This window comes from Cucurbita maxima, unplaced genomic scaffold (assembly GCF_002738345.1).
Source record: "Cucurbita maxima cultivar Rimu unplaced genomic scaffold, Cmax_1.0 Cma_Scf00019, whole genome shotgun sequence".
NCBI classification, from domain to species: domain Eukaryota; kingdom Viridiplantae; phylum Streptophyta; class Magnoliopsida; order Cucurbitales; family Cucurbitaceae; genus Cucurbita; species Cucurbita maxima.
In genome coordinates this window covers 1,240,720-1,250,948 of record NW_019272035.1, presented here as the reverse complement: position 1 = coordinate 1,250,948, position 10,229 = coordinate 1,240,720, and the positions used below count along the sequence as shown (strand labels likewise).

The 10,229-nt window shown below is 34.9% G+C and overlaps 3 protein-coding genes across 3 annotated transcripts in view; 1 reads left to right on the top strand and 2 right to left on the bottom strand.

Annotated features, from left to right (window-relative positions):
* The first annotated feature begins 1,191 nt into the window (after positions 1-1,191).
* On the top strand, positions 1,192-2,670 carry LOC111493587 (probable prefoldin subunit 4). The gene is made up of 3 exons (XM_023143339.1): positions 1,192-1,287; positions 1,403-1,513; positions 2,206-2,670. Exons 1-3 carry the CDS (start codon positions 1,279-1,281, stop codon positions 2,464-2,466), a joined length of 381 nt encoding a protein of 126 aa, XP_022999107.1. The 5' UTR covers positions 1,192-1,278; the 3' UTR covers positions 2,467-2,670.
* A 2,241-nt stretch (positions 2,671-4,911) lies between these two features.
* LOC111493580 (PRA1 family protein E-like) lies at positions 4,912-6,313 on the bottom strand. Its single transcript, XM_023143331.1, has one exon. The coding sequence runs from the start codon at positions 6,033-6,035 to the stop codon at positions 5,388-5,390; it is 648 nt and encodes a 215-aa protein (XP_022999099.1). The 5' UTR covers positions 6,036-6,313; the 3' UTR covers positions 4,912-5,387.
* Positions 6,314-9,439: 3,126 nt separating this feature from the next.
* Positions 9,440-10,229, bottom strand: part of LOC111493484 (hsp70-Hsp90 organizing protein 1-like) — a 6,054-nt gene continuing 5,264 nt past the window's right edge. The window contains exons 7-8 of the mRNA XM_023143191.1: positions 10,032-10,111; positions 9,440-9,731 (exon numbers count right to left, since the gene is read on the bottom strand). Coding sequence (XP_022998959.1) covers positions 9,677-9,731; positions 10,032-10,111 — 135 coding nt within the window. The 3' untranslated portion in view covers positions 9,440-9,676. The remainder of the gene's footprint in view (positions 9,732-10,031; positions 10,112-10,229) is intronic.

Genomic DNA, 10,229 nt, shown 5'->3' with positions numbered 1-10,229 from the left:
TTTTTTTTTTTTTTTTTTTTTTTTTTTTTTTTTTTTTTTTTTTTTTTTTTTTTTTTTTTTTTTTTTGTCTAAAATAATGAAGAAAAATTATTTTGAAAGGTTAGTCAAAACTTCTCGTTAATTGTGATAGTCGTATTTATTTATTGACTTTTTTAAGTATTAATCATTATTTCGTGCACTGAGCTATATTTGAATTGGTATTCATCGAGAGGATGAAATTCCCTCACACTCACACATTATGTTAAAACTTGACTCGTGCGTATAATAAATGTGGGATTAGATATTTGAACTTTCGATCTCGATGAAAAAACGTGTCCATTATTGTTGAGCTAAGCTCGTGTTGACATTTGATTCTACACTTACTGCAAGTACTTTTATGCACGTCACAAACTAGATTGTTAGGTTAAACTATACAAACACGTGTTAACTTTGAAGGAATATTTCAATTATGCTCATGGATTTTGAAAATTTGTACGTTTATCGTTAGACTTTAAAATTTATTGAAAAATACTCTTAAACTTGTTTAGATAATGACACGTTAAATCATCATTTATTAGTTTAATCAATTTTTTACGTTAATTTTTAGTAGCAATATTATTTCATGCTAATTTGATTATAGTTCAACCCTGTTAAAATATATGTCATCGACCAAATGATTAAAAGTTTAGATGATCACTCTCACGCTAAAAACAAAGAATTAAAACTAATTCACAATCTCATAATTTGTAATTAAATATACAGTTAAGTGATAAATTGAATTGGTAAACTTTCAGCCACGTGTCTATTGAATCAGTGAGTTGTAAAATGTTTCTATCGATAGATTTTTTAACTTTAAAAGAACGTTTATAAACAGACGGTGGAAACTACGAAGCTAGAGTATGATAAGGACAGAAAGGAATTTTCGATCGAGCGGTAAAGTTTTCAACTTTTAGCGGTATTTATTATGCCCTTGAATATTACCTTTTTTGTTCGATGGCACTTAATTTTTTTAATTTTATTTAATATGTCATTAAAACTATTTAATAATATTTAATCTTTGATAAATATTAAAAATGGAAAGGAATGGATAAATATTTTAAAGTTTTAAGGATTATTTGAGAGAATTTGTAAAATTGAGGGTAAAGGGGTAATTTAACCTAAATATAAATATAATGGTACCCTAAAATGATAAGGGCAATTTCGTCATTTCGCTCGGACTCCAATTGGCTCGTTCCATTTCCGTCTAACCGGAGCTTTCTTCCTCATTTTCACTACGAGCGATTGACCGACTGTTCGAACATGCAGCAGGTAAGCGAAACCCTAATCGAACTCGTATTGAACCACAAATTTTTCTTGTATCATATAAATTTCCTTTCTTTTTCCGTCTTCTGACAATGGCGTTTTTGATGCCTAATGTGCACAGGGCGGAGGATCTGAATCGGAGGTCACATGGGAGGACCAACAGAATATTAATAAATTTAGTAGGTTGAACAATCGGTTCCATGAGCTTGAGGATGAGATTAGAACAGCGAAGGTATTGATTTCATACGAGAAATCGGGTATTTAATGATTTATTTTGCTCTTTACTTTAAATATCTGACGTCCTTGCTGATTGATGGATTTTGAGTATCGATGTGATATGAACTTCGAAGTTTCTCCTCTTGAATTTTGTGAGCGCTTGAAATGTTGTTAGAAACTTCAATTGAGTAGTTGCTTCTTATCCCATTTTCTTTTCAGATTCAATTTGTGTAACCACGGAGGAGGCAATTCGACTTTTTTTTAGTAAAACAAATGCCCGATAGAAGGGGTTAGATGAATCAAGTGATATATTCCCTAAAAGATTGATTAGCTTACTTTTAATTTGTACTGTGTCAATACACACCAGATGTTTTTTTTTGCTCTGTTCTACAGCATAGTATGTTGTTTTCTTTCCCATCTTTACTTTTTGGTGGTATTTGGGAGACTCTAGTTAGTGAAGCGATTCATCAATACTTGAACCTTCTGTCTCCTAAAGTTTGCCCTGCAACCAAATGTTTATTAGAGTGAGTGAGTGAGTTTGTGATGACTTTTGAGGGATTTTTCTTTTCAATAAGAAATTTGGAAAAAAACACTGGTTTGTTACTTCCTCGATGTGCATTCTAAAGTTCCTTCAAGGGAATTTTCAAAATCACTTTTGGTTACTGTAAAAGTCACGTTGAATTCACCTTTGATGGTCGCTTTTCGTAGGAAACAAATGATAATCTAGAGGATGCAAGTAATGAGCTGATTCTCAGTGATGAAGATGTGATTCGTTTTCATATTGGGGAAGTTTTTGCTCATGTACCAAGGGAAGAAGTAGAAGGCAGGTTGGAAGAAATGAAAGAGGAGAATGTTAAGAACTTGGAGAAACTCGAGGAAGAAAAGGATTCTATTGTGGCCCAGATGGCTGAGTTGAAGAGAATTCTGTATGGAAAGTTCAAAGACTCAATCAATCTAGAGGATGATTAATACAGATAAGTTTTCTGAAGCTGTTTTGATTCTATGTTTTTTGGATCTCGATGGCATATTCTCTCGTGTGGTCGTAGTCTTGGAATCCTCTGGAATTTGATTTGTTTTTTTTGTAGTTGCATGCTTGTCTCTATAACAAACATGAATATCCTGTGTTCCTTTACTAGTAAACTAAATGGATGGATTCACTAACTAGTTGCTTAATTGTTTCCCTGTTTATGCTTAAACTATGGGGGAAAAGGGTCCTTGTGCTTTACCTCTTAACTCGTGGCTATTGAGCCATTGATAGCTTTTCTTCAAATTTACCTCCTTTCTTTGCCTAAATACATGGCCATTTCAATCATCCTTTAAATTTGTCATTGCCCTCATTCATTTCGTCCTTATTTTTCTTCATTTTAGTTATCCTCTAAAAGAGTTTTATGCCTTCACTACTAGTTTTTATAGTTAGTTGACTCTTAAAAGTTCTAGATTTCTGTCAGTTTTGCCTCCCTATCTTAGTTTCAGTTTCACTTTTGTATTTAAACTTCTTAATCTCAATAGTGTGTGTCAATATCACCATTTTGGCCAACTTGAGCATAGCTTAACTGATTTAGGTATACCCTTCACTCAAAAGGTCAAAGTTCAAATTACTCCAACTCCTCATGTTGTTGAACTACCGAAAAAAAACTTAACCGTCTTTTTTAGTTAAAAAATAGGGAGATAGAGGGATTCAAACCTCTAACCTCTTGTGCGAACGTATACATTCACTTGTTGAGCAATGATTAGGTTGGGCTGAAACACAGCATTGTTTCAACATTCATTCAAGATATAAAATACATAGAATTTTCATTCATTTGAGCTTTATCACCTAGCAACCTTCAGCCTCGTGTAACATTTTACACCATCTCTCGACCCTTATCGTTGCAGTCACCGTCTTTGCATATACACCTTGCCTTGCCACTGGCTCTCTCCAGATCCTTGATACCTGAGAGGGAAGCCAAGCCATAGAAGGGGGAAAAAACCAACAAACCTAACCAGCAAAACCAAACTGATCCTAACTTCCTTCCTAACTAGTAATCAGCAGTGTTTTACTAAAGTGGGATTCTCAAGGTTTTTTCCTCTTGAAGAGGTGAGGCCATATGATACAGAAATTTGTAAGATAATGATGTTATGATTCTCTCTTGATGACGTCATTATTATTTTTTTTATAAATGGAACATAATTAATCATACACCACAGAAACATACACATTACACTACACCTAATAATAATAAATAAATAATAATGGTTTTTTTTTTTTTTTTTTTNTTTTTTTTTTTTTTTTTTTTTTTTTTTTTTTTTTTTTTTTTTTTTTTTTTTTTTTGTTAGTTTGTTTGTTGGGAATCCAGCTGAGATTAGCAATGATTCATTCATGCACTTATTGATGCCAACCCATTTCATCAAAGTTTAATTTTTGGTATACAATGATTTCTAAGTTTCTAAAAAGAATCCATCTTTATTTATAAAAATTACTTTTATTATTAAGTTTTGAGTTTCGTTTATTACATTTTTTACCCATTATTTTTCACTAAATAGTAAATACTCACTTTCAATCTTTCTAATACGTAGTTATTAAAATCAATTATATTTTTTTATATCGTAATTATATGATTAATAAATATCTTATGTGAACTCTAGTAAATGACAACATTCTTATATTCCATCTTCAAATACTTCTTTAACGATTGTCTAGTAACATCGTAAAAGATCGCAACGTTGAAATTGAATATTTATGGTAAAAATTGATACACCATACCATTTGATTGTTATTAATTAACAATAACAAAGGCAACCAACGCTATTTCTATCGAGTCCAATTATCATAACAAATAAATAAAAAAACCATTTATGTTAATCAATGCCAAAGATTCCAAAATTTGAATTTGTGACTTTTAAATCTTTTTATTTTCATAATTGGGATCAAATCAACATCATGGGTTCTAAAAATAATAAAAGATTTAGAGAGAATGAGCTCAAGGTCGGGACATTGTGAAAACTAATTAAATAGATTCCTAAACTAATTTTATCTAATGAAACTCTAAAGGTTCAAATTTGTTCATCAATTCTAGAAAAGTTAAACGCTCGACGACTAAATTTAAACCTCGGGGCAGTCGTTTTATTCGTTTTAGATAAGCTTCGAGCCCCATCCCCTACATTATTCTCAAAACCCTCACAAATCAATCCTAGCAGAGAAGTTTTGGCTACATCAAGTTTTCAACCTAAAATTTATGCGCCCAGGAAGGCCTTGCCACTAGGGCACTCTCGGCAATTCAAAAACATAGTTCGACCATGTTTCGAGTGAGATTATTACTAACTCAGTTGAGCTATGCTCGTGTTGCTTTCCAAACCATAAACTTCTCATAGTCATACTTTTTTCTACATCAACATCATACAAATGAATGGATAAACAGAAGGCCACATCAAACATTGTCAAATCAAAAGATGCAAGCACAGTATTATAGAACAAGGAAAACTCATAGTTCCTCATGCTGAATGTTCGAGTGATGAATATTGAATATTTTACATGTACATATGAGAAAAAAAAAAAAAAAAAAAACAAAAAAACAGGCAGAAGCAAGAACCCTTCCAGACCCAGAAAATAAACACCAAATTCAAGAAACCCACTCCATTCCAAGATCCAACCACATCAATCTCCCAGAAAAAAAAATTGATGATTCAGAAACAGCATCTCAGAATCTGGAATGTGGGTCTCTAATGCCACTAAAGCTTTAATCCCACCATAAATATAATCCACACCAAACGAAACACAATGTGAAAATAAAACCAACAAATGAATTGGAACCAGATTCCAATGACCAGATGAACCCAAGCTAGCACAATAAGGAATCGAGTAACTGAGACATACCCATCAAACTGGCCAGAATTCTGAATGAAATTGAGAATCAAATCCGAGTGTAACCTCGTTGTTGTTGTTGTTGTTGTTGTTGTTGCTGATTTCCCACAACCGACAGCAATCCCCCTTCTGCGGCGGTCTCCTCGTCGAGGAAATGATCCGCTGTAATCCGAAACGCCGCGTGCAGTCCAACCACAGCGACACCTGTAATTAGGGCTCCCAAAACATTCGATCCGACGTCAGTAGAAACAAGAGCAATGATGGTAACAATGCTCAAAACCCCCAAAACAATTTTATCATCGAATGTTTGGTTGAAGAGAACGAGAGGCTGGTCGCGAAGGAAGTAGCAGAACAACCAACCAACGAAGATGAGGAGAAATACGATGATCGAAATCGGGTGCCAGAACAGGCTCAAGAAAACGATTATGAGCATCACCAAGGCGTAATTAACACGAAAGTAGTCGACGTTCTGGCGGATTCTGGCCATGGCGTCGTCATAGCTGAAAGGGAGAGAAAAGGCGGAGAAATCGAAGAGCTCTCGCCATGGCCGCCGTGTGGCGATTAGCGATTGCGTGGTGGATTTAGCACGTTCGAGGAAGGAGGAACTGGAAGGGAAAGATGGTGTAACTCCGGCGGAGGTGGAGGCGGCCGGAGAGGGGACGGTGCCGTAGCCGGCGGAGAATTTTACCGGTGACATTGGGGGAATTTGGACGGATCTGAGGGCTTTTTGGGGGAAATGGGTTTAAATTTTCTGGGAAATTAATTTGAGGGTTGGATCAGTAGAATGGAGCGATGGGAATATGGGTTCCCATCTCCAGTTCTTCCCGTTTCTGAATCGTTTTACATTCGTTCTTTTGCAGAGATTATAAAGAAGACGGAGATGGAGAGTTTTCAGTTGCAATTTCCACAGTTTTCTAAATAATAATTTAAATGAAAATTTTGAATTTCAACATGATATGTCAATTTAGTTCAACATAAACTAATTAAGTTATGGTTAGTTTCATTAAATGCCACAAATGACAAATATGGAAATTTTTAGTGAAACAAATATAACTATGGAATATATATATGAAATATTTTTTCATATCAAACAAACAATTCAACAACTTGATCCCGAGGAAAATGTCTTAAAAAAAAACCCTAAAAAAGAATACATCTCATTAAAGAACTTAAAAGAGAATTTAAAGGGTCGAAAATGAGAGCTATGAAACTAAAGGATGCACTCACATCATAAGTGATAGATGACCACATGCTGGTCAGGCTAACCTTCAAACTCGACAACGCAAGCAATCCTTAACATTAGTACGACGTACAAAAACCAACTTTGTTGTTCCAAGAACATATCTCATGGCACTTGAAGAATAAGTGACCATGAAACTCATCTATTCTAAATGTGGAGAATATATACGGTCAGAAATAGAACATTCCAATGATGTAGTCGAACCTGCATATGAAACCTATCCCAAATAGTCAGTCGTAGAATAATTACAAGGTGTATTCTCAAATAGAACATTCCAATGATGTAGTCGAACCAGCATGAGCCAAATAGAATGCATAGAGCTAGACAATCTATCCAATCCAAAGAGGCAACCTATTATTGACAAGATCCATATAGACGAGGATAATCATTCACTTATAATTACAAGGTGTCAATATCTAAAACAATCATCCTGCTAAACTAGTGAATATGAGTCCTACCAACAACTATGGGTCAAAAGACTGACCATGCAGAACAATGCGTCAACCCAAGCAACACAAACGTGCATACCACCTAATTGAATCTGCTACTTGCCCAAAGAAAAAAAAAAAAAAAAATTCAGGACAAATAAGTTGAATCTCATGTGTCAAATAGCATTGGAATAGGACATCTATATAATCAAATATGTTATCTCGAATCACAAGTTTAAATCTCCATTTACACTTGTTGAACTGAACAAAAAATAATCTTAAATGAAGTTAAAAAGAAAAAAAAACAAATATACATTTAAGGGTTTAGAAATTAACTCACCAACCAAATTCAAGAATAAAAGTTCAATTCACCATAATTTAATATTTATGAAAGCATAACACAGCAAATCAAATTAAATATAAAACTTTAATAGTAACCAATTTTGTCTAACGTTTTTGCATGATCAAATAGTTTAGAATTTGTTTCATTAGGTTAGCCTAATTCTTAAGCTGTCGTGGTTGCCCACGTCTTCGGATTCCACTGCCTCATTATTACCTAACTTTGAAATTGGCATATGTCCCCTCCATATCATCATCCTATATCAGCACATTTTTCACGTAATTATCAGACCAAACAAGCTTAATTAGTACTGACCACTAACTAATTAAATCATTACCTCTAAACTACTCTCAAAGTTATACAAACTTCTATACCAAAAACAAGCAAAAAGAACATATATGAACGAACTCCGCCGTATTAGCCTTTGTAAAGTTGTCTATAGAACAATTGCAAAATGGTTGAAAAATAGGCTCCAACTCGTTTTAGGCAATACAATTGGTGATTCCCAAAATGCTTTCATCTCAAGCTGCCAAATAGCGGAGAATATCATCTTTGGATACGAATGCATTCACTCTATCCATTGCTCTAAGCCTAGAAAGAACGTGTATGCACCTTTCTAACTAGATACGATGAGTTCTCCCTAAAGGCGTTAATAACAATCGTTCTTATCACCAAATTCTGCCCTATTGGCCTTCGTAGTGTTGTTCATAGAATAATTGGAAAATGGCTAGCGGAAAGGCTCGAGCTAGTTTTAGACAACAAAATTTTTCTCTAATGGCGGGCAATATCATCATTGAATTCGAATGCATTCACTATATCCATTGATCTAGATCAATCATGCATCTCTCAGCGGGTCTTTCTCGAAGGCATGATGAATAAAATAGGTTTCCAGTTCAGAAAGTTGGTAGGTGATCTACCAGCTTATAATAGGGTTGAACGGGTTTTTCACAACAAAAAAACTAAACGTTTGCAGATCAAAGTCTACAAGGATATCTATCCTACAAAAGTTTTACTCTTTATGTGGCCCGCATGTCGAAATATCCTTCCCACACAGAACCTTTACCCAAGAGGAAACTTTTAGACACTCCTATGAGCCCACAATGTAGGAAACTACTCCCTGAGACTGATATTCATGTTCTTTAGCATTGCAAAATGGTAAAGAAACATCAGGCTCATGAGAGACACTTACGTTTTCCTTTTTAGCAGCCCAACTTTGATATCCCCAATCTCTCTTGCAGGGCTTTATCGGTTCTAAACAAAGGAGCTAGGTGAGCTAGTGGCAGGCTAATGGCCATGCTGGAATACGCGGAACAAAAATGGTGGTCAACAGACAATCCACAACAAAATTATCAGAGACAATCAGAGACAAATAATTATCAACACAACAACACGACCCAATGGCAACAAAATGACAACAAAATTATCAGAGACAATCAGAGACAAATAATTATCAACACAACAACACGACCCAATGACAACAAAATGGGAAGCTCCAAATAAAAACACTTACAAAATCAATGTGGATGCCCCCATTTTGGATCAAGCCATGGTTTTGGGTTGTATAATCTGGAACCACAGTGGAGAAATTGTGGCTGGGGCGGAAGAATGCGCAAGTGTCTCAAATCTCATGGAATCGGCGGAAGCTACAGCTATTCGTTTCAGGAATCAGACCTGCCACAATAGAGTCCAACGCCATCACCTTCTACAATCTGATCTGATGAACATATCACTACGAAAACGAGCTCCAACCTGATGGTGGAGAATATTCAAGAACATTTGAAAAGAGGAGATGTTACAGGGTTTCGCATACCTGTCGCCAAGAAAATGGCCCATCTCATGCCTTTGTCGTCCATGCCCAAATCCACCGTCACACTGAAATCTGGATGGAAGAAAGCCCACCTTGGGTAAGACAAGAGGAGTTTCTGGATGTCCAAGCAATGTTACGGCTGCACAATCTCAGATACCTGACTTACGAGGACGACAATGTTTTGGTGCCCCATGCCAACTCAACTTCTTTTAATTCTGTTTTCAGTTTTTCTTTATGTTTAAATGAAACAATTGCTTACGATCTAGTTATCGAGACTAATCCAACATTAAATTAGCACTGATACAATATCAAATAAATTGAATAATAAACAGAAAACAGTCACTTTAAGTTGTTCATGAATTCCACACCTCAACTTTTCTCTATCAAAATCAACACTATCATTACTGTATCTAACGCCCACCCCAAAAGGAAATAAATTACAGGGAAGACAGGCAGAAGTAGAAAAATGGATCCTCGCCAGCACCAGATCTGATCATCTAAAGAATCAGCTATAGACGCTGGATTATGGTTTTTGTTTATCTGTGCCATGAAACTTTCTGCCAGCTTCAACTGCTTCCCTGCAAAGAAAACGAATATTGTGATGAATTATGAAGAGTAACCCCAAAATCCCCAAAAAAGAGAATCCTCAAACAGATTGGAGGAAGCATATATCATATCAACCCAGAAAGCATTACTGTCATAATCAAGTTTGTCCATTTTTGCAGTCATAATAAATGAAGACTTTCAACAAAACTGACTAATTACCACAAAGAATTACAAAAAAACAAATAGAAACAAAGGCTATCAAAAACGAAACCTCCAAATATAAATAACAAAACACACACACACAGTAGAAACAGATTGAGATTAGTAAGAACCTGAAAGCATTGACCAATGCCATATTGTTAGGATCAAGCTGGACACCCTCGTAGAAAGAGTTTGCTGCTTCTTCAAACCTCTGTAGTTATGACCACAAGTTCATGGAATAAGAAAAGTCTTATGATTCTTAAACAAAAAAAAAAAAAAAAAAAAAAAAAAAAAAAAAAAAAAAAAAAAAAAAAAAAAAAAAAAAAAAA

What these genes read in the sequence shown, in the direction of transcription:
- LOC111493587 (XM_023143339.1), top strand. An exon ending in ATGAGATTAGAACAGCGAAG is followed by an intron (nt 1,514 to 2,205) that starts GTATTGATTTCA and finishes CGCTTTTCGTAG; the next exon opens with GAAACAAATGATAATCTAGA.
- LOC111493580 (XM_023143331.1), bottom strand. Translation starts at nt 6,035, where the DNA reads ATGTCACCGGTAAAATTCTCCGCCGGCTACGGCACCGTCCCCTCTCCG.